General features: G+C 38.1%; 3 protein-coding genes and 1 long non-coding RNA gene across 4 annotated transcripts in view; 3 read left to right on the top strand and 1 right to left on the bottom strand.

Annotated features, from left to right (window-relative positions):
* pde3b (phosphodiesterase 3B) overlaps nt 1-6465 on the top strand; it is a 49847-nt gene extending 43382 nt beyond the window's left edge. The window contains exon 16 of the mRNA XM_014993556.2: nt 489-6465. Coding sequence (XP_014849042.2) covers nt 489-691 — 203 coding nt within the window. The 3' untranslated portion in view covers nt 692-6465. The remainder of the gene's footprint in view (nt 1-488) is intronic.
* cyp2r1 (cytochrome P450, family 2, subfamily R, polypeptide 1) lies at nt 6383-10348 on the bottom strand. Its single transcript, XM_014993555.2, has 5 exons — nt 9991-10348; nt 9426-9567; nt 8688-9320; nt 8251-8580; nt 6383-7363 (listed from the first exon to the last, which is right to left on the bottom strand). The coding sequence occupies exons 1-5, from the start codon at nt 10225-10227 to the stop codon at nt 7146-7148; spliced, it is 1560 nt and encodes a 519-aa protein (XP_014849041.1). The 5' UTR covers nt 10228-10348; the 3' UTR covers nt 6383-7145.
* A 3673-nt stretch (nt 10349-14021) lies between these two features.
* LOC148160209 (uncharacterized) lies at nt 14022-14466 on the top strand. Its single transcript, XR_015762596.1, has 2 exons — nt 14022-14161; nt 14252-14466. It is a non-coding gene; the product is annotated as an uncharacterized LOC148160209 (long non-coding RNA).
* A 7438-nt stretch (nt 14467-21904) lies between these two features.
* calca (calcitonin/calcitonin-related polypeptide, alpha) lies at nt 21905-23626 on the top strand. Its single transcript, XM_014993551.2, has 3 exons — nt 21905-22066; nt 22338-22463; nt 22970-23626. Exons 1-3 carry the CDS (start codon nt 21984-21986, stop codon nt 23145-23147), a joined length of 387 nt encoding a protein of 128 aa, XP_014849037.1. The 5' UTR covers nt 21905-21983; the 3' UTR covers nt 23148-23626.
* The last annotated feature ends 217 nt before the right edge of the window (nt 23627-23843 follow it).

The raw sequence follows: 23843 nt of genomic DNA, 5'->3' as shown, positions 1-23843 counted from the left end.
GCTTATTTGATTTGAGGGGCAACTTAATTTTAAAAGTAGCGGTGTGGCTTTCGTTTCATTCATGCATTTAAAGAATATTTTAATATATATGGCTACTTCTCTTGCTTTGTGGTGACGCCGCTAACATGGAGTAAATGACGGTTCCATCTAAAGCGCTCCACGCCAAAGGAATGCAAAAACTTTAGTCAGTGTGATATCCAGGAACTCCAAGGCCTACCTGCTTCTTTCTGATTGGCGAGAAAAATAGGAGGACTTCTCCTGATAGTTGTTACCATGTATTTTAAGAGCGCCACCTGGTGTTCAGTCCTAGTCATTCCATATGAATCTAACATGTCATGACACTGACATTTAATCTGACATTTAATCCATTTTGTTTTATGTTTGTTCATTTTTGCATTGGGAGAAATTTTTTTTTTCAGTTCTTCACCCCAACATGTATTTCCTTTAAGATGTTTTTTTTTTTTTTTTCCCCCGTTACTCACTTGCAGGAAGGACGAAAGGTCGCCGCAGGTTGTTCAGCTGCATCATGCAGCACCTGACAGAGAACCACAAGGTTTGGAAGAAGATCATTGAGGAGGAGGACAAGAACAAAGAACTTGGCAAACAGCAGCAGCCGGACAGCTTGCCCACCTCCCCGTCAGATGACATCCAGGTCATCCAGGAGGAGGAGGAGGGGGAGGAGCGTCAGTAGCAGGAGGACAAAGTGAATGTGCAAAGCTGCACGAAAAAGAAAAGGAGAAGCCGTGGAAGAACTGAAGTTCTTCAACCATCTGCCTTTTACTGACACAAAGACAGAGAGTCAATAGATGCACATAAAACATACTTTGTTCCCGCTCTATCCTGAACACACACATTAAATGATTCACTGTGCAGACACTCAAATGTTAAAGCAGTCACGTCGTTTTTCAGAGAAACAAAAAGGCCTTACTACTGTGAGCGGATCCTTACTGCAACGGTAGGGGCCCAACCCCTATGCACTTTCATCCCATGGAGAGTCAAGTGCAAACAGACATAAAAGCACCAGAACCAAGGGTAAAGGTGCAGAAGAGGACTGTGGACGGGGGTCCAGCATAAACTTTTCCTCCATGGTGAATTGGCTGTGATGCTGCCTTGAATGCAAAGCGCTTAACACTTAACACCTCCTTTAGGTACAAAGTAGTTCCTGTTTATTTAAAAAAAAAAAAAAAAATTAAACGAAAGGTAGAGGAAAAGTACTGAAGCAGGTGGTATCCTTAGCCCTTACCAAAGTGAACAGTCCGGAAGACAAGAGACTGAAACTGCTTCAGCCTCAGTCAATATATATATATATATATATATATATATATATATATATATATATATATATATATATATATATATATATATATATATATATATATATATATATATATATATATATATATATATATAATAGAATCAAAAAATATATTTATTTTTTGAGTATATACATAAGCTGATGTGCCTGTCTGAAACTTTACTAAGTCCATTTTGGCCCAGAGTTCTGGCTTGAGAAGTTTCCTCTCCTTGCTGGTGACACGAAACACTGTATCAGACTCAGTCACAGAGACTTTATTGAAATGTTGACTGATTAATAGCATTATATCTGCATCGTTTTTTGATGCTTTTATTCATGTGTACCACCGTACTTCCCCCAACGCCCCCCCCCCCCCTTTAACTCTCTGTTTGTTGAGTTTGAGTGTGACTATTTCTGACCGGAATGCGACAGAGAGAATGAGCGGGGAGAACGAGAGCACATCTTTTAACATGTTAGTGTGTATTTTTGCGTGTCTTTGTGTGTCATTTTAGCAATGTTTGATTTCAAATCAGTAAAATGTCCTCTGGCGTTTTGACGTGTTGCATTCAGATCAGGAGTGCTGATTCAATGAACGGATTCTTTATGTTCCTTTTATTTTATTTTATTTTATTTTTGATTACAAGTATTTTTTTTAAAGGTTACTCAGGATTCATGCAAAGTTGATTAATTATTTTGCAAGAATTTATGTCATTCATATGAAATACACTTTAAAAACTAAAGAAATTTAAAAAAAAATGGGGGTGATTGAAGTAGTTTGTAATCTCTTAATGAACTTGACTACAAACAAATTCAAGCAGATGAAGTCCTCTGTGGTAGAGGGGCAGGCAGAATGTGCTGTCTCTTGGTTTAATTCATACACTGTTTGCAAAATCGTTTTACAACCTCACTGGAGAAGAAAACAATCATGATTGTCACCAGATTGCAAATGTCTTTTCTGCAGCAACATAGCAGTCAGTTTTGCAGTTCTCGAATAATATAGTAGGTTTTTGTTTCGACATCACACAGGCTAGCAAGTTTTTGTTTTTTTTTCCAATTACTTCACATAAATTATCCTTTTTTTTTAAAGACTTGTATCCAAACCCACAATTTAGCCAGTGTGTAAAGAAAAGATGCCCTGTTTTAATGTCTCTTTGGTTTTGTTTATATACACAAATACATATATATATATATATATATATATATATATAAAACATATGAAGTGTCACACAAGGCAGGTTAAAAACATAATAGTTCTCGATCTGTTTTTTCAATTTCTGTCTAAACTCTTGGCATTCCACTTAATATGATATTTTATCAAAGGGAAGGCAGAATTGTTACCTAGGTCTTTTATCACCTTATTAACTCATAATCCCTGCGGAAAATGTTAAGCAAGCTGAGTAATATTTAATGACAGAAAATAAATACCATTGTGCACATTTTAATACCAAACAAGTGTTTAGCCACTGTACAAAAGAGTATGTGCATATAAATATATATTTTTGAAATAATCAAATGAATGCATCTGTTTTCTACACGCAGCTGACATCTTGTGCATCCTGTAATTATTACATTTTTGTGTTTCCAGAGCGTTCATCTTTTTCCTAATGTGAAACTTGTGTAGGGAGCAAGGTTTTATTTTCTTCTCTGCTCCAGCCTCACGCCTGCCTCCCTCCTCTTTTTTTTTCTTTTTTGTACCATAACCACTCTTGTCTCCTCTATTCACTCTCACACTGTTGTATCGCTTGATCCAACTAGTGCCAAACTTTCCCCGCATCCTGTCTTGTGTTGGCTGTGACGTGCTGATCTTAGACGTTTCTCCCGGCTCCATCGCAGTTTGTGCAAGAGCAACGCATAGAGTTCTGACGAGCCCGACTCCAGTTCTCTCACGTGGACCCGAGCCGGATCAGAAAGCCGTGGTAGCTCCTGACCTGACATTCTAGCTCATTGCGTTGTAAATGTTTGTTGACTTCTCACTGTGCAGTCTCCCAAACCACAGAGTCATCTGTGATTGTGCCATAAACACATCTATGAACAGTTGTTACCCTTATGTAGCATCAGTATACGTTTGTCTAATGTAACCATTCACCCGTATCTTTAATGTGGGACAGCCGATTTTTGTTATTTATAGATGCCATAAAACAACCATCCCTGAAGTATCAGCTGTCCTCATTGATTTATTTATATTATTTTATTTGGGGTTTTATTCGTATTTGTGTGTCTGTGAGTCCAAACTACATTGTTTTGGTTTTTTTATTCCACACCACCCCACCCCAAAAAAAAAAGCTAATAAGCAATGAAAATCCTCAGCCACATATGAGGTTTCACGTAACATCATCTGTTTCAAGAGGTTGTGCGAATCCTATCTTCAGTTTATCAGATTGAACGAGACCCAAATTGTCCTTTTTCGTCCCTTACTTCCATTCCATGTTTTCCCACTCAGTAGTTACCCCGAATGTCAGACAATTAGGAGCTGCCGCTGCTGCAAAGTGAGCAAAACACTGAGTGTAAAATTTCCAGTTTCTGGAAGAAGACTGCACATGAAAGAGACATTCAAACTTTCCAGGGTCTGACCTACAAAGTAGCAGAGACTACAAACGTGTAGCCAGCATTAAAATTCAGAACCAACATTAATGGCAAATATTGTGTGCGCAAAAATAAGGAATCTGACTCCAGCTCTGTGTCCTTAGAAAATATGGAAATTACACACAAATATATAAAGTTTAAAGGTAATAAAATAAACGTACACGCAAGTGTATTTACAGCCAATTTTCTTTCTATTATAAAGAAAAAGAAGGGAAGAAAAAAAAGGACAAAAGAGTTCAAGAAATGCATTGTTTCAAAATTATTTCAAGAGTTTGTTTTCGATAATTTCATTAGTTTTGTTTTGCACTCAAAGCTGGGTTGAAAGGGTTGAAATTCTGCTGTTGGTCTTTTGTGGATCCTGTTGCTGGATACAGAAGTAGAAAGAGGATTGTTGTTTGTAGTTTTCAGCAGGTTTCTGACACGTCTCTTAAAGGATCCCAGCCCACTCCTCTTTGGGAAAATGTCCCAAGCTCCTTCATATTTAATAACTCTCTGGGATCGACCTTTATCTTCAGGTCACCCCCACAGTCATGCAAGTCAGGGTTTTGTCCAGGTCTGTTAATAGCATTCACTTTGGTCTTCATGATGTATTTCTATCACCAGCAGCAGTTAATATTTTTGAGTTAATGTCATGTTGGGAACACAAAACAAAGACTAGACCAAGTTTTGATAATACCTTTTCTTGTTAAATTTTCACATATCTTCCTTTATGATTCATTTTAACTCGACATGATTCCCAGTTGGAACAACCAGATTTTACATTTGGGCCAGTGCTTTTTGGTGTGTAGACCTCTTCCTTCTTTCTCCGAACAAGCAGTGTCTCTATAGCCAGAGAGCTCTGGTTTTGTCTTATCCTTGTTAACGACCCGTTTCGAGAATGGATAATCTTTCTCTTGGATGTTCTTAGGAAGCTGCAGTTTGGTTTGAAGGCGTTTTTCCTACAAAGGTGGAATTCTTCCTCAACTGCAGTTCATGTCTGTGCAGAGCTTTAGTAATGGTTTTCATCGAGGTTAAGTCATTCATTTCTGTCTTGGCAGATGTTGTGGGGTCTTTAGACACATCTGTCACTAATTTTCATTACAGGCTCTTTCACCTCCACGCTCTGCCAAACTTGTTCTGTGGTTTGCTGCTTTCTTTCAATTTCTTGATACATTTCGTTAGTTCTTGACACTTGTAATTGTGTTTTATGTAAATTGGGAAAAACACCTTCATGTTAACTTGATTTTTTTTCAACTGAGTATTGACTGTGATCTTAACAGGGACAGTTCTTAAGGCAGCTAAAAACTTGGACTTTTTGAGTTGTTTTGTGGAATGAGGCTTCAAAAATATATGTAGGATGTTTTTAAAAAATTAGTTAAATATTCTTTACCACCACTTTGGTGCATAATATGGTTATAAAAGGTGAAGCATGAATCAAAGGATATCATGCTCATCTCCAGGAAGTCTGTCTGGAAATATTCCATTGAGTACTACTTTAAAATACTTCATATTTATAGATCATCAGTTGTGTTGTGCTGATTCTTTATACATTGAACACTGCCAACATAAAATACTGTTATTATGGTGGCTAAGAACCACCAATATTAAAGCAACGTCCTTAAAAATGCTAACATTGACAACTACAGCTCACTCCCTCAACAATATTTTTCTAACTGGTATTCACATGACACTATACAAACAGACCACAGGCAATTATTCCACAGCTCTGCAAGCAGTAACCAGAATTTTAAAAGTCTGCTTTTCTAACATCCTGCAGTAGCTAACTTTGCTGCAATGCTAACATAAACTAATCAGAGGAAAATGATTATTCTGATCCGTAAAACAAATCATAGAAAATATTATTTATTTTTTATACAATTTCTGGTAAGCTTCACGGTGTTGGACTGCTGCATTACATGTCACAGCCAAACGTTAGCTATTAGGTAAAATTTAAAACTTCAACAGAGGTCATGTTTCCTTAGCTTCATGTTAGTACAGTGGATGACCACCGTAGTCAAAACTGAACTTGTGTTGTCTGATGTGTGAACCCTCACCTGTGTGTCAGGCATACTTAGGATAGTTACTGTCTGCAAAAATCTGCAATTTACATCTGTCATTAAGCTAATTATACAGTGCTTTGCCCCTTGCCTTGGAGAAAGAACTAAAAAGCAATTTGAAGTTGGCCTTTTGATGCTTATGAAGTCCAGTTGTAGTCTTTTATGTCTTCATTCTATTAAGTTATTGACATTCCTAGTCAAACTGTATTTAGGTATCCCAGATTACGTTTCAAGCAACACATCTACCAAGTATTAGATTCTAGAAACAGTTTGCACTGAACAGTGACTTTTTCACTTCAAGTTAAAAAGAAGAAAATATTTTTTCTTTTTGCTTAGACAACGTGAGCCCAAAGATGACTGAGTTTTCTTCAGGTTACATTCTGTGAAATGTTTCTGCTAGTGACGCATCAGAACAGTTGGAGTTGTTAAATTGATAATAGCATACAGCTATGAATAACACAAAGGGTCATTTGGGAAAAAATAGCTTTTAAGAATAACATTTTTGAAAGAAAAGGAAGGGCAAGCTTATGAATACACACACAAAAAAATAAACATGTACACTACCAGGATTGCAAAAATACAACAAACATGTCACATATAAACACAATACGTTATTAGTACCGATAAGCACCATTTATCAGAAACCAGTCTTGCAAAGTCAGTTTCTAGAAATCCATCAGGGTTACATTTGCTTTCTAAGAGAAAGATTTTCCACATAGCACTATCCCTGGAGAAAGGTTCAGAGTCAGTCCAGATGACGTGAATCTTGGTCTTAAGCCAATTCCAATACACAGTTCAGAACTTTCTTGGAAAGTCCGTTAGTCCCATTTGGCCAGACAAATGCTGTATGAAGAGCTGGTGTCATTAATCTCCCCAAAGCTGTCCTACAACATCAGTGCTATGAACCATCATTGGTGTACATAATATAAATCATTGACCTAACCATCGCCGCTGCGCCAAGGTTCACAGGCATTTCGTTTCTGGTTGCAGGAGCTCAGGGAATTAAATCAATAGCCCATTCGTGCTCCCAGGATGTCCAGTCAGCTCCTGGCGCCTCCCCTGCTGTTCAAAAGTACTGTGCAAACATGCATATATGTTTATAAAAAAAAATATCTGTAGCACTCGAATAAACTTATTGTTTGTGTTAAGATGTCAGTGGGCACATGGATCACCAGAAGTCCTCTTGGAAGATGAATATGCACAGGTGATTCTGTGCACTGCAGCCGACGAACCTACTTGTGGTAAGGAGTGCCTTCGGAGCATTGAAACCTCTGCTGCCTGCGGACAGCACAAATGGAGTAAGGTTTGGGCTGTAGGGTCATTCCAAGTTTGGGAGTTACAGTTGGAACGGTTCGTGGAGGGAACTGAAGGTGAAACCTCTGCAGCAATGTGGTGAAAAATAGGAACATTTCCATCCGGGCCAGCTGTTCACCCACACAGTGACGCCTCCCTGAAAATACAAAATGTGCTCATTTAAACTCGTGGTCATGCAGAAATAACTGGAACATGTGGCTACTATGTCCTCAAATCCAAACAAGTGAAAGTTCATAAAACCACTACAGAAGGGAATCGTGCGGGTTTTCAGAGAGAATGAATGTGTGTGAACGTGTGTAAAGAAAAGTTCTCCACATGTGGACATAAACATATATGATAATACATGCTGGCTGCACAAGTACACATAAAGCAGGCAGCAGGTAGTTAATGAGTATTCACTAACAAGACTGCAGGATGAGCAGGATACTGTAGATTTGTAGTTGAAGATAAATTTTTAATTTTGTTGAGCCAACAGCTGTTAAATTATAACCCCACTGAACCCAGAATTACAATAAAATTTTAAAGCCTAATCAAAATAGTATAAAAGCAAAAAAAAAAAATCAGAATTATTGTCTTATAAAATAATATTATTACTTTCAAGTGAAAAAAGAGAGATTTGTTTTGGAGAAATAAGGGAAAAAAGAGAAACTAAAAAGAGTGACATAAATCTAAAAGTTGTGGGTTGCCAGGTGTAACATACACCTGGCAACTACAGTAAACTAAAGGTAAGACGTAACCTAAAAGCTGCCTTCCATTCAGTCATTTTTGCTTTACCTGGTGTTAAGCTAATAAGCAGAGGAAATTTCTCAAAAGGCACTTAAGTATGTTCCCCACATTGTAAATGGTGACAATGTTTTATGTGTAATTTACTGTTCAACAGTTTCAAGTAGTAAGTAAAATAATTTTAAAAAATAATTTATAAAATGCCTAGAGAAAAAGGCACATTACCTATACAAAGTGGATGTTTCTTTAACAAAAATCTCAGTTTTCATTTCATAGGAGGAGGAGCACAAGAATACTGACCTAAAGAGAATGGAAGGAAGGCCTCACGCCTTATGAAGTTGCCGCTGCTGTCCAGAAACCTTTCTGGTGAGAAGATTCCTGGGTCGCTCCAGTACTTCTCGTCAAAGTGCACTGAGTAGAGGTTTGTGATCACCATGGTTCCTTTAGGAATCGTGTACCCCTTGACTTTCGCATCCTGGGAGGTAGCTCGGAAGATACCAAGAGGCACAATGTTGCAGAAGCGAAGGATCTCATGCAGAACAGCCTCCACATAGGGCATCCTGTGCTTGTCCTCGAGAGAAGGTGGCCTCCCGTTGGTCAGCACACTGTCGATCTCTCTGTGCACCCTCTCTTTGCATGGCAAAACAGGGAAAATTACTCTTTTGTACAAAACAGAGAAATGCATTTTGATCAAACCCACTTGTTTTAATGATGGTACACCTTACACTTACACTTACCTTGTATGTTGGGGTAGAGGGCCATGTACAGCATAGCCCAACGCAGGGTGTTGGTTGTGGTCTCTGTGCCGGCGATAATGAGCTCCCCCACAGAATAGATGAGGTTCTCGTAAGTAAAAGAACTCCTGGGATCTCTTGCGTTCTGCTCCAACTCGTCCAGATAGGCATCAACATAGTGACGTGGTGCATGGGGCACCCTGCCTTGAGAAAATCCTGTTATAACCTTCTGCAGGAAGTCGTACACCTCAGCAGCATTGTGGAACAGCTTCTGGTGTTTTCCAAAGGGCAGATATTCGATCCAAGGAAAGGCGTTGTAGAGGAGAGCCCAGCCGCTGACGGCCAACTCCACGTTCTCACTGAAGATCTCGATCATATGCTGGAAGTTGCTGTCATCGTAGGTGAAACGCTGGCCAAAGATGATCAGATTGGTGATGTTTGACACGGCGTTGGTCACAAGGTGTTTTGGGTTGAAGGGTTTTCCCTTGTACTTGTCAATCGAATCGACTAAGAACATGCACTCTTCAGTGATTCTTCGCTCAAACAGTCTCTGGCTGCTGCCATAGTAACGGAAAGAGTTGCAGGCCAGCTTGCGATGATCAATCCAGCCTTTCCCGTACTTACAGTTTAGCAGACCTTTGTAAAGTGAGAAATAAAAACAAAAGGAATCGCATCATTCAACATCCAACCGCTGTCTCATTCTATGAACTTGTGTATGAGAAACATAAATGGACAGCTTACCACCCATTTTGGTCATTTTATGAAATAGTGGCAGAGATGGCCGATCAGCAAAAACCTCACTCTGGTGATAAAGGCATTCTTTCACACAATCATAACCGTTTAATACCACGGTCATTATGCCTCCCAGGTCAAGACTGAAAATCTGCAAAAGAAACAGGAACAAGAAGTCATTTTTTTTTTCTTCAGTCACACATTTATTATTTATAAAATAGGGCTGAATTAACTAAATGCAAGTTTGCTTTCTTTTGCTTTTTGTTTTTTGCAAGTTGTTACTCACATGCATATTTTTATGAGAAAATATACATGCATTTTCAAATAATATATAAAAACCCTGCATGGCTAAAAGGATGTCTATGTGGCTTCTTGGGAGGAGATTTTCATTTCTCGGAGCTCCTGATTTGTCAGCTGTCCTGCTCCAATCAAATCCTCCAGTCTGCCAAATGTTAGGGCGAGTCTCCTTTGTTCGTTTCATAGCTAATCCCAAGACTGTGCACGCTCGAAAGTGCGGAGGAGGGTCATGCCCTGCACGGTTTGCAAGCGGCGCTCCAGGGAGTTCGAGTCTTACCTGCCCGTGAACTTCGCTTTGCCTCTTGAGAAAGACGTGCGGCTCAGTGGCGAGAGAAAAAATGTTTCCTATGATAGGAATGGGAGATGGACCGGGAGGAAACCCAGGGGGTCTCCTCTGCTTGACGAGCTGGCGCACCAGCAGGAATGCGAGGAGAACGAGAGCCAGGCAGCTCAGAGCGAGCAGCGCCTCCGCGGGGGTCACCGGCATCAGGGACGGAGATTTTAGGGAAACCATCTTTGCGAAATGCTCTCCTGGCTGCTAAAAAGCTCTGAACCGATCTCGGTTTCTCCTCCGAGGAACTGAAGCGCATATGTATCATCTTGCATTTATTCTATCCCCCGCCTCTAAGCCCAAGATTGGCCAGAAAGTTAGAGTCAACTGTTGATGAACTTTGTTCTGCTCTTGATCAATAATCTCCCTCAGTTAGATGGTTATGAAGTGGACTTTTTAAAAGGTCATTTAAAAGTATTAACAACTCTTGCAATCTGTACACCCCCCCCCCCTCCGCCCCCCATGCAAACTGATATTGATAATAAAAAATATTTTAGATCTCAAAAGCTGTCATATATCTAGACTTAGACAAACATGCAGGCAACAGTGCATGTTCAAGGATTATCAATGGCACATGACATAATACACATCAGACGTTTAATTGGAAATTTAAATCTGTTACTGAGAAAGAAAAAAGAATTAGCCTCACGTGCATGTTAAGCAATCCTTGTTTTTAGGATACAATAAGAGCAAAGGATTTTGCAAGGACTTTGGGCGCAGCTTGCTTGAGCGAAAAATGCTGGTGTCAGAAGAAAAGGTGACATAAAAGTGAATTTAAAATGTTCTTGCTGCTTTTAAAGTCAGCAATAGACTGGTTTTACGCCCACATTATTGATTAATGCTACCTTCCTAAAATTGCAATAAAACAAAACTAAAATTCAAAAGCAATAAATACCTTTGTAAATCTCTCATGACTGAAGTGTTTAAATGTTTTGTGTTTGTGAGTGCATATAACTGGCAATGAACAGAGGAAAATACACCTTTTTTAGACTGTTTACAGGAAAGCACTTGTGTAAACTCCAGTTTACTGAATTTATTACACTGTCAAAAGCAATTCTTGTTTATCATTATATTGAAGTTAAACAAATTAAATTGACCAATAATTGCAAAAAATATGAGCAACACTTTGCTTTAGACACCAAATTTCTAGCTAGACTGGTATTTCTAGGAAGTGGAGGGAGACGTGTTTTTTGGCTAAACTAAACATCCGTTGGCAAAACACAAAATGCTATTGACGAAAGAACAGATTTAGCAAGAGTTCTTTGGAAAAGCAAAAATAAACATCAAAATTGTGACTGGACTTTAGGAGAGAAGTCAACATTTTAAAGTCGACATGATTTTTGTTGGAAAAAGGCTTTGATGTCAGTGACTTCAATAAAACCAAAGACAATTGAAACACATTTGTCCTAATATAATCTTTTGAACATCATACTCGTGTTGTGCTCATCACAGTCTGGTAACATAAATATTTTTGCAAGATTTTAACTGATCACTTAAATGATAGTACGGATATGTTTTCTATCTTAGGTGAGTCTTTATGTAAATTAGATTCATTATGTGAAATAATTTTGAAAGGTAACAGCATTATGGAAAATATTTAATCTATAACTGAGAAGAAATAATAAAGATGGTATGTAACTCTACCTATCTACATTCTGAAGTCTTGATACTGACTTCCACATAGCTAACGACATAACGAGTTCCTGATTTAATGTAGTTTTGAGAAAGTCTGGTTAAATGTTGCCAGGATTTCTTGCAAACATTAGCCCAGTATTCTGCTGCAGGTTGTTTCACCCCAACACAATAGAGGTTAGGTGACATTAAGGTATACATGCAGAGGTGAAAGGTGAAGGCATGTGCTGCATTCCAGACTTACATGAGTATGCTGAAGGCCAGCAACTCTGCAGAAGTGTGAGGACAGGATGGCGCTGTCTTACTAAAAAAACAAACAAAAATGTGGTGATATTTTAAAAATGCATATTTTTTTAAGCAGATGATTTAAACTGAAAGTGCTCGAAATGTCATGCACCAAAAATCTGCCATGCACTGTGGCACATTATGATTAGTTTCTTATTAGTCGAAGTTGCATCTTTCTGTACTGAGGCAGGTGGTACATTTCTCTTTTTCCATCGTTCCAGATACCCCAAAGGCTCCTGAAGACCTCTCAAGTCATTCAGATTTGTTAGGATACTTATTTAGCATATTCCCTCAAATGACTTAGCTTTCTGGCAGCTCTCTGGGATAACATCTGGTTGTCATAATGTGGAGCCAATAACCAGAGCCAAACGCTGAAACAAGACTCTGAGACAAGGATATGACAGAACAGAGTCCAGTTGTGCAGTAACTCTCTTCAAGCAATGAGTGGAGATCTCACGCTGTGGAGGGAAGAGAAGAAGAGTCGGCGATTATTATGGCAGAGAAGGTATTTGGAGGAACGTCTGGGAGGGAAGTGAGAATGTTCACTTTTACCAGAGAAACAAAAGCAGCAGAAGGCAGATTTATGTTGGTGAATCTATAGAGCAAAACTGGAGGTTGTAATTGAAGAGACAGGAGATCTTGAAGTAGCCATCACCTTCCTGTTGCAATTTCACTCAATTAAAATCTCGCTTCGCAGACAGTCTGGGCCTTCTTCCATTTCTAATCCTCCTGTTCAGTGAACTGAAGGAGAAGTTGCAATGTTGTTGCAGAACGATTTTCTGCACCGTTTTAGAATTATAATCTGCTTGTACTGTAAGCAACGGGAGCGGAGTAGGTAAACAAAGATGTTCAATCCGCGTTGGCCAAATATTTAATTAACATTAACAGCCATCTTGTTTGTTCACTTCTGTCTTTAGGGAATGATTGTTTACAGCACAGGCAATTCCCGTTAAACTTCGCAGCACTCAACTGGCACATTACACATGTCACAGCCAAATGTTATTGACCAGGTAAAATTTGAAATTTCAACTGAGTCCACACCTCCAGGAAGCAATCATTTCTCAATAGCCAAGCATCTTGACCCTCTGTGCAAAGCAACTACACAGCAAATTTGGAAGTGTCAGATTTCCAGTGCAAGTGTTGTATGTTAAAAATACAGTGTTAATTCAACAACAGAGTTCCAAAGAGTTAAACAAAAAGCAATCCAGTCCAGTGTTGATTTCTAAATTAACTCCAACAGTCTAACTCAACACTCAGTCTGGTGTTGATTTAGAAATCAACAGACAGTTCCTCCCACAGTTGTAACATATTTGTGACAACACATCAGGGAAGGAGCAACAGAAAGGGTAAAGATTGCAGCAGACCCCCAGCCTGGACCTACATGGGGTAGGCAGAACATGCCATCAGGGACCCAACTTTTCTTTATAATATCTGATGAGAACTAGTAAGGAAAACTCTCTTGTTGAAACCTGTGCATGGTACCCCAGTAGGTTATATAGTAGGGTGCCCCATTGTTGACTCATGGTTGCTAAAAACCTTACCAGACTGACTGATTTTAGTGACATAGTGGGTGTATCGATTCATATACATAGTTCGTTTAACGTACATTTATTTGTTTGGATATCACAGTTTATACGACTGTTTATTATCTTAACCAAACATTGAAACTGTCAGGAAAATCTGGAGGGCATTTAAGTTAACATTATTTAGCTGCGGGGTCGTTTTCTTTAAGTTTTTGGCTGTAGACTGCAAAATGGGGGAGTGGCTGTGCTGGACCGTTGGCTAGATCTAAGCCACAGGTGTCAAACTCCAGTCCTGGAGCCACTTTCCTGCAACATTTAATGTGCCGCTGCTGCACCACAGCTGAATACAATAATTAGGTGATTAGCAGGACTCTGGAGAGCATATCTACGCAATGAGGAGGCAATTGAGCCATTTGACTCTGGTGTTTTGTACTTGTAGCACATCTAAAAACATCCAAAATGTTTTTATGTTGTTAGTGTGTCATGTTGTGACTGAAGCCTGTTATGATGACTTCAACACATTTCTTTAGACGGGTTGGTACAACTTTTAATGCTGTCCAAAATTTTTTCTAGAAGCTGACTAATTTCTTTAGTAATTATTTCTGACTGTTTTATGCTTTATCTTGTAATCCAGGTGGGCAGAGTAATTTGAATGAATGTGACAGTGACACACACAGGTTTGTCTGATTAGTTTTGCTCACACTACTTTTTAAAATATTTATTTATTATCCTAATGTTTCTGCTTTATTTCCTGTTTTTCCTTCCAGGCTGGAAGTCTTCCTCCTTCATGTTGGCAAAAACAAGAGCAACACCAAAGACACTTCACCATCAGTGATCACAAGACCATCCAAGGCCGCTTCCAATGAACTTTCAAAGCACACTTCACCTTCAGTGCAAAGTACCATGAATGTGTGACTTTTGTTGCATATTGCTGTCAGTGCTGTTTGATGTTTTGAAATAAAAGTAGATTATATACTACAAATGGTGCTGGTGTTTTTGTAGCATTTAATGTGGCAAGTCTTTTAAAATTAATTTGGGGATTATTGATGGCCAATAGTTTCTGGGGGAAAAAAAGGTTTTAATTGCTCTAGTGGCTTTTATTTGGTAGTAAATTGACAAAAAAGGTGAGTAATGAGAGAAGGGGAAGACCGGGAAGCGAACCCACTACAGCCGCATTGAAAACTAGAACCTCCATATGTGGGTTGTGCTTAACAATGTTAGATGTTAGATTAACACATTCATAGTGTTAATTTTTGACGATATACACTAGTGTTGGGTAGATTAACACTGAAGTGTGTTTGATTTCAACTACTGTGAGTGTTGATTCAACTATATCACAAATAACACTTTCAAAAGTGTAACTTCTACACCATCCAGAGTGGACCAATGTAGACACTTTCAATGTGTTGAATTTAACTCTGTAGGAGTTGATGGAACACTTCAAATTTGCTGTGTAACATTGTGACATTTGGAGCTGGAAGGAGAAAGCTTTTGAACTGACTGACAAATTGTCCAACATGTAACACAACCTGAACAAAACTATATACATCTTTAACATTCTTCAGTTTTTAGGTGGCAAAAAAAAACCCTCTTCTGCGATGGACCAGTAACCTGTCGGAAGATATAGATACAATACATTTTGCTTTCTGACTGCTAGGCCTGGGTTCAGCTCACTGTGACCCTAAATGAGGTAAAGTGGACAGCAAAGAGATTGGTGAAAGGAAAATTCGGTCTTTCGGTGGTTCCAGTCTTAGGCGTGATAAACACTGCACACCCCACCACAAATCTGCTGCCTACCCCGTAGTTTCACAGACTGAAACTGCCAACGGCTGAGCAATGACTCCATTTAGAAAGAATTTATTTTCCTGTTTTACTCCAATTTGGACTATATGTGGTAGTTTTATTATATGGATCTTTTGACAGCAGTGCCTCCCCATTAAATTCTTTCCTATCCAGGAACACTGGGATTACTAAGAGCATGGGGCAAATCTCCTAACAAAGCCTTTCTCCAAACAGACGTGCAGGCCAGAGCCTTTTTTCTAACAACTTAATGGCTGTGCCAGCAGCAACAAGAGGACTGGTAATCCCTACGTAACTTCTAGGCAGGTGTTTAAATGTTAGGTTTGTAATGGAAAGCAGCTGTAGCATACTTCACTTGATGACTATCTACTACTTATACATAAGTGTCCATTACAAAGTGCTCTCTTATGTCCCTTACACACTTTTGAAACACAAACTGGATTGTTCATAGTGGGTAGAGGTCCCTTAATCAATTTAAAGTTTTACTAAATACTTATTTCCTGTTTAATCAGCTGGTCAGATTTACAGTCCCTTTACACCAGATTTATTTTCCACACATATTCACTTTTGCATCGGGTGAATAGGATTGGTCATTTTGACCAAATATTATGAAGGTGTGGCCTGTATCTTTCTGTATGATATTTCCACAGTCTCCTCATGCATGTGTGTGTTCTCTCCAGGTACTCTGGTTTCCTTCCACAGTCCAAACACGTGATATCGATGGATGGATGGATGGACAGTTACAACTAATGCAAAGCTTCACAATGGAAATGCTTTATATCAAAAGTTTTCAGCATACAGTTCTCATTATATGCCCTTTTTCAGATTTTAGGCCTCATTCAACAGTTCTGGTTTCTTAGAGCCAATTGAAGGACCTTTGACTCTTGTTTTTCCTGCTGCAGTGTATATCAGTGATTCTTGAGAATAGGGACAAAATGGGTTTTAATTTTCCCATATTTTTTTAAAATTATTTCTCAACCTTATGTGTGCAAATATGACAAATAATGTTTAGAAAATATGAAGATGCTAAGGTACAGGCTCCCAGTTGCGAATTTATTTTTAAAAATTACATTTTTAATCGACCTGACCCAGAACTTTGTCATCACCATCTGACAAAAATAAATCTAAAATGATTTTTAAAATACCCCATTAGTGATATTTTTACTCAATTTACAGACAAATGCTTCTCAAGAAATAAAATAAATATTATTTAAAACAAAAAACAAGAAAAAGTCCATCTGATGGAGTTGACAGTGCATGACGGAGTTGACACAGAACTGAAGGTGGTGACAAACTAGTGAGTAAAATGAAAAACTTGGTACATGTGAAGTAATGCAATTCATGTAAAATACATTAAAATGAATTAGTTGCACAATTAAGTGAGATTTGACAACAATTTCACTGAAAGAGTCAGAAAAACTCTGACGGAGTTGACATCTGACGGAGTTGACGAAATGCCAAACTACCTCAATTTATATGATGTTATTCTGAAGGAGGCCATATTGTAGCTCGTCAGGTCCATGAAATCTTTACAGTTTACCAAAATTAAGCTTTTATTTCGCAAAATTTCATCAAAGTTTTGTAAATTGTCAGTTATGGAGTTGACACATCATGGTTGTGACAAACAACTTAGGAATAAAACAGAAGAAAAAACTAAAGAATAACTTAAGCTAACCGGAGCTAACTAGCCCTCCTAGCAAAGGAAGAGAAAAGACAACGTCATGGGGTCCTCAGAAGTTCTGGTGCCCCCAAATAATGCCTGATTTTTTTACATTCTTTTCATTTCTGACGGTGTTGACAAAAACTAAGGACAAATTTCAACGGAGTTGGAAAATATCTAAAAATTATTTTTAATTCAATTTATCGATACTTTTATAATTATTTATATGACTACTTATACTTAATTGTCATAATATATAATTTTAGTATTTCTTTAATTGTTTTAAACTATAAGAATGTGTTGAATTCTGCTCCTGGACAAGGGCTTTTACAGGCATCATCCACCGACTACAATGTTTAAAATAAAAAAATATTCAGCAAAAGAAAGAAAAATATACATTGTTGTGCTCACATGACCCAGGTTAGTTTAGTTAGATATTTGAAAAAAATATATTTTGTGTATATTTTATTCAAATTTCATGCTTTATCCATAGGACCTGTTTTGTCCCTATTCTCAAGAATCACTGATATACATATTTGTTCTCGAGTCCACGGAAACCTTGATGTTGTTTCTGTTTGGATGAGTTGCCAGCGAATTCAGCTGAGACTGTCTCTGACATGTTTTGCAGTGAGTGACGCTGCCCTCTCTGTCAAATCTGCTCTCTTGTGTTGTAATTATTTCTCCAGGCCAATTCATGCCGAACTTCCGGATACGTGAGAAGTGAGAGCTAATTGCAGACGGCTCAATACTTTTTCCCCCCTTTGGAATTAATTTTCTGTGCATCAGTTGGTTCTCATTGGTTAGATTATTCAGTGATGAACGAGAGCGTTGGAGAAACATTAAGTAAGTACAAAATCCATCTGACTAATTAATGAAGTGCATTACATTCTTGTCTTATAGATGCTTCTGTGTAGTTCTGCATTGCTGTAATTACATTAAAATGTCTGAACTCTTAATTCTACTGTTTAGTTTGTATTTTTGCTTTCAGAATTGTTTTGATTCCTGTGTGTCAAAGTTATTTATTTTCTCCTATCACAATATGGAAATAAAACTTCATTCTTTTATCATCTGCAGACTTGACTAGTGTAATGTCACATTATCTGCATAGTATATTAAGAAGGTTTCCAGTTGATCTAGAACATGCCAGTCAAAATCCTACATAGAACTACCAATGGAGACAATGTTTCTCATTTTCTGGATTTTCTGGACATTACAAACACTGCTTGTAACATACAAATCCCTCAGTGTCCTAGTTCTGTCCTAAATTATTAGGGATTTACATCCCTCAAGAACATCATGCCCAAACCACTCGGAAGGTGTTTGGTTTTTCCTCTCAAGTTCAGGACAAAAATGAAAGTAATGAAAGTAAGTAATTCCAACCTTATCACTTATGAAATAAGCTTTTATTTTTTTTTTTAGCTGCATCCTAGATGCTAACAGCTTACTTTCTTTTAAAACTAAATAAAAAAAACCAAACATTTTTCTTTGTTAAACTTTTGCTTATTGAGAAGGTTCTCAAAATTTTGTGGCTGTGTAATTAACTTTTTTAGTATGTACTCCTTACCTTGACCTTTTTTTTTTTTTTTAAATCTCTGTTAAATCTTTTACCTGCAGCTCTGTGTTGTGAGCATGCTCAGATGGAAGCAAGACAATTAACAATCATTACCAATGGCATGTCTTGCTCTGATGCCTCTCACAATCAGGTTGTAATAGTGTGTGGAGGAGCCAGAGGCTACTTTAGTGCTTCTTTTACGTGGCCTGCAGGTCTGCTCAATACCACTAAAAGGCCCATCTACTGAAATGAGTTTTTCTTGTGACGTGAAAACTAACATGGAGCCAGAATGCTTTATGAGACATCCTCCACTGTTGTTACATAAGGGGAATTAGAGGAAGGCCCGGAACCAGCAGCAAAGTAATTTGCTTGAAGAAGCTGGATCGACATCAAAGTAAGGAAAGGGGTAGTTTAGTGATGAGACCTCCCTGTGATACTATTAGCACACAAATAAACAAGACATAGCAAATTAACTCAGTCCAGCAATTACTTTTTGACTGACCAACTAATTGCTGTGATTTTAGTTGATCAGTTTTCTCTGACGTGGCAAATTTTACTGACTCATGCGCACATGTTCAGTACCAGAGTCCAGAGGTGTTTAGTACACAATCTAATCTGTTTTTTATTATTATGAGATTCAGAAAGATAAGAAGTTTTGTTTGTAATCTTTCTATAGCTATTCCAAAGGATTTAAAAGCTTGTCTTTGGATTTTGGCACTCCAGTCCAAGTACTTCAACATTCACGGGAGAGACAAAGTCTCCTGTTGTTTATTCAGAAGGCCAACTAAGAATTATTTTAGGTGTATAGGAGTCCTCTAATGAAGGGATAGACCAGTGTCATGTCTAAAGTGACATGACAATTTTTGGAAAAAACATGACAAAAAGAGTGCTGGACAAACAAACAAACAAAGAACAACAAACTGTTTATACTAAAAGAACAAATGGCTCCCTCACAAAAAAGCAAAAATTGTTTTCTTTTCTTTTTACCAGTATATAGGAATAATGCACAACTAATTTAGCAAGGAATCAATTTCAAATTAAACATCTCTACACTTGGCAATAAGAGGTCTGTCATAAAAATACAATTTGTTACGATCAGTTTTTGATGTTGTTTTGTTTTTTTAATTTATTTAAAGAATATATATATATTTTTTATCATCAACAAGATGATTTTCAGTTATTAGATGAAGCATTTTCATGCAGTAGCTGACCAGTGGTCTTAGATTTTTTTTTTTTTTAGATCTCTTTGAAGAGATGAGCTCCAGTTCCTGTTCAGCTCAAAGTGACATGATAGCCTCTTTTACCTGGACATTTTCTCTTTTACAGTTTATTTTTAGTCGCTTTGGTGCGTTTCAGAGAACAGAATAAGTACACTCAAAACTATTTGTTCTATCTTCAAATGATTGTGTCACTTGTGTACATCAGAAAAGCAGTTTATCATTCCTTTGAGCAAGTTGCAAATGCTTTTGTACATCATGTTAGTGATTATGTGCACTTCTCTGCTGTTCCCTACAGTTTCAAATGTGCATGCCATGTTGATCAAAATGCACTTTATGGGTCTCTGTGGAATTATCTCAGCCTCCACATCATTTAAGCATCAGTTTGTAGAATAAACCTCTACATGAAAAATGCTTGTCTATTTGCAAATATGTGCATATTTGTACATATTTCTAATAGACATCTCATGAACCATCAGATGGCATTTATACGGCGTATGTAGTGACAACTCAATGTTGGATTTGGACGGGGTCAACAGCCAGAGAAAAAGAAGAGGTAGAGGTGTGAGGCTGCGGCGAAGGAGTTAGCAGGCAAACAGAGGAAGAGGCAGACGAGGCTGAGGACATCTGCTAATTTCCATTAATCCAATATAATCAGGATTTGGTTTACATCTCACAACACAATGCTGGTAGACTTTCTCTCATCCTACTCTTCATCCTTTAACCTCAATGGAGAATTTTTCCTCAGCATGGAGATGGAATTTATAGGAAAACTGCATTGTAATTCTTATAACACTTCATGTATTATTTTCCTTCAGGAGATTGTTTAATGTTTCCATTTCCACTTTTATGTTTTTTTCTTTTGTATTTTGCAGGGCTGTCTTTTCCTTTCTAGATTACAATGACATGATGTGTCAATAAATGACAGTAAAAACATTCATTTGAATCTTGTCAAGACTCTTGCCACTGACCTCGCACAATTGCAATTTACAAAATCAAAACCCTACCCAAACAGTTTCAAACAAAACATCCCTCCATAGTTCACTGTTATTTTGACAACATGACTAATCAATTTGACTGTCTGAAACGAACACAATGAAACAAGGAGTTGTCATTCTGAAGCTCTGACATGTTCATTGACACAGATATTTGCTTTCGAGAGATTAACTAAGTATATTGAGGAAGAGACTGGAGTTCGCAGGCAATCCATTGTGTTTTGCTGTTTGTACAAATTGTTTTGAGAAATGCAATTACTGTTTTGCAAATGTCGAAAATGATATGAGAAATGCACCAAAGCAACCGAGGAAAAACCGTAGATAATGGCAAATACAGAAATAATTAAATCTGACCAGCATTATGAAATCATCCAGGATTTCACCTCAGACTCAAACAGACTTACACAGCATTTCCTTCCAGCGTCCTCCTCTCCCTCCTTAGTTCTGGTTGTGCATTGCTCTCTACTAAAAGGAGACCTTGGCTTTCATGACTGAAACTTCTACAATGGCATTCATGAGTTGTTATTTTCACAGGCATAAACGTTATTATCTTCCATCCCCTCTTATTCAAAACATTGACACACCTTTGTGATTTGAGACCATGCAGCAAATTGTATTTGCATACCAGTTCTCATTTGCTTGCAATAAATTACACAGGATCTCCGATTGGTTCAAAGCTTTGGGGCAAAGCATTGGCTTGTCCAATGACGTATAGTCAAGTGTTTACTCAGATATTAAAGAAATCCATGGGGGACGTATATAAAACGGTGCACTGTGAGAAAGCACAGCAGATTCACAAGTCAGCTCGTCGGTTACGACTTCAGACGATCTATAACCACAAGGTCAGTATGAAGATAAGATTGTTTACCTTTCATAACTGTTTTTATCATTTGCTGGTTTTACAGCATGCAGTTTTAAATGTGATGCAGTGTATTTTGAGGAACTTGAGGAACTTTTACTGTACAAAGGGAGGGAAATGTGACTCTGGTGCATTTGTGTTATTTGCTTAATTTGTTTAATAGACAAAACCCCATTTAAAGCAGTACAACTCCACTGGTGGACTGAGCAACCTCAGAAATCCAGACAGAATGGAGGAGAGAATCAGATTAGAACAAAATGTTAAAATATGAAGAAGCTTAAATCACATTTGAAACTGAAAAATATAAACCAAGCTTAAATATGTATATTTTAAATGTCTTTACATTGGAACAAAGTGGAGTTAAAGTCTTCTATGCGTGCACCAACAAAGCTGACTGTTTCTCTTCACAGGGAATCATGAGCATGCTTAAACTCAGGACGCTCCTTCTTGGTTATGCCCTTTTTTTCTGCCAGACGTCCTCGAATGCGGCACCATCCAGGTGAGAACTGGAGCATGCTTTCTGCAACAGTTAGACATTTTCAGTTAAGTAACTCGGTCAAAAGAGAGTTAAAATATATATATATCTTTTGAAAACACTGAAATGTTAAAACGTCTTCATCTAGACGGAATTGCTTGTGTCTTTAAGATTACAAGTATCACTAAAAGTGTATTATCTTCATTTGAACAAGTTTTTGATCTTTTTACCTAAAACATTTGTGTCAGAGGCAGAGAGACCAACACAATAACTGAATGACTGTTTTCTCATCTAGCAAGGAGTCCATGTCGGATGGGGTCACACTGTTGAACAAGGACGCTGAAACGTTACTCAGAGCTATCAAGGAGTTCGTACAGATAACCTCAGATGAACCAGCAAAGCAACCAGCTGACGGGGAGAGGTACGGCTTGAACGTCCCAGGTCATCTTAAAATAGTCAATCCTTTCTGTTGATCTAATGGAACGTAACACGGTTCTGTGTACAAGTCCAACAGTTTGAGCTTGGTGATAATTTTGAAGGTATACAGCGAGGTTTCTGAAACGTCTGGGAGAAATCAGATGGAATGGATGGCCTTCGTTCGTTCATATTCATTCATTCATCCAGTCAGTCAGTCACTCATTGCTGTCACATCAGTTTTACATAGGTTGTTTGCAGTTCAGCATGAGTTTAGAATAGTAATGTTTGCATGATGTCAAACATCCCAAAATATGCATGACAGACAAACCGTAGCACAATGGCATAAAAACTCAGCTGTTTCATTTTGGTTAGCACCATCCACCTTTTAGATTTGTCAGCATGCCTGTATAATATCACATAGAGCTGTTTTGTAAACGCATGTAGCCGAAGGTCGATATCTGCATGTTGCTGTCCTGTAAGCCTTTGCATGTTTCTCTCCATCTCCAACAGCTGGAATAGACCCGTGTCAAAGCGCTGCACCGGCTTGAGCACGTGTGTGCTTGGCAGACTGTCCCAGGATATTCACAAACTGCAAACCTATCCTCCCACCGATGTGGGAGCAGGGACCCCCGGCAAGAGAAGAAGCCTTCCTGAGTTTTATGATAACTACATCAGCACGTACAATTGAAGTTCTGAGTTTTGCAACAAATGAGTGTTATATTCGAGTTTGCTTGTTTGTCTCTCTCCATGTGTTTGTGTCACTAACTTAAAATAATAAAAGCTGATTCAAAACTGTTGCAAATATATTCAATACAATAAAAAAAAATTAACAGCTATAATTGTGCCTAGTAGTTATTTTTTTCTTTGTTGCAATTGTGTTCATTCTTGGTGAATTCAACATTCATCGTCAAGCTGCTTTTATCCCTTAACAATGTTGCTGAACATCAAGCTGTGTGAAGAATGAAAGAAAACAGGAAAATAATGTTATAGCTTGCATTCATTTAATCACATCAGGAATATTCTAACTTTTTGTCTTTACCCCCCCCTTTTTTTTTTTTAAACAAGCAATTCCACAGCACAAAAACGGGCATGCAACACGGCCACCTGCGTGACGCACCGCTTGGCTGACTTTTTGAGTCGCTCAGGTGGACTTGGATACAGCAACTATGTTCCCACAAATGTTGGTGCGCAAGCATTTGGCAGAAGGAAGCGGCATGGCCTGATGCAAGACCAGATACATGGTATGTTAGTAATATGTTTTTCTAAAAGAGATAATCATGTACTGAAAAGAGTAGGAAATTTCTCTTCTTGAAGATACGGGCGAGTTTGGATGAGTATGTTTTAATCAGATATGCTTACAAACATTCGGTCTTATCCATCTAAA

Source organism: Poecilia mexicana, unplaced genomic scaffold (genome assembly GCF_051168715.1).
Source record: "Poecilia mexicana isolate PSO_F unplaced genomic scaffold, ASM5116871v1 scaffold_3, whole genome shotgun sequence".
In the NCBI taxonomy this organism is placed as follows: Eukaryota; Metazoa; Chordata; class Actinopteri; order Cyprinodontiformes; family Poeciliidae; genus Poecilia; species Poecilia mexicana.
The sequence above is the reverse complement of the archived record's forward strand: the minus strand, read 5'-3'. Positions and strand labels throughout refer to the sequence as shown.

Coding starts and splice junctions, on each gene's coding strand:
- cyp2r1 (XM_014993555.2), bottom strand. CDS start 10,227: ATGGTTTCCCTAAAATCTCCGTCCCTGATGCCGGTGACCCCCGCGGAG. Junction 9,321..9,425: donor TAAAATGACCAAAATGGGTG/GTAAGCTGTCCA, acceptor CACTTTACAAAG/GTCTGCTAAACTGTAAGTAC. Junction 8,581..8,687: donor CCTCTACCCCAACATACAAG/GTAAGTGTAAGT, acceptor TGCCATGCAAAG/AGAGGGTGCACAGAGAGATC.
- calca (XM_014993551.2), top strand. CDS start 21,984: ATGAGCATGCTTAAACTCAGGACGCTCCTTCTTGGTTATGCCCTTTTT. Junction 22,067..22,337: donor TCGAATGCGGCACCATCCAG/GTGAGAACTGGA, acceptor TTTCTCATCTAG/CAAGGAGTCCATGTCGGATG. Junction 22,464..22,969: donor CAACCAGCTGACGGGGAGAG/GTACGGCTTGAA, acceptor CATCTCCAACAG/CTGGAATAGACCCGTGTCAA.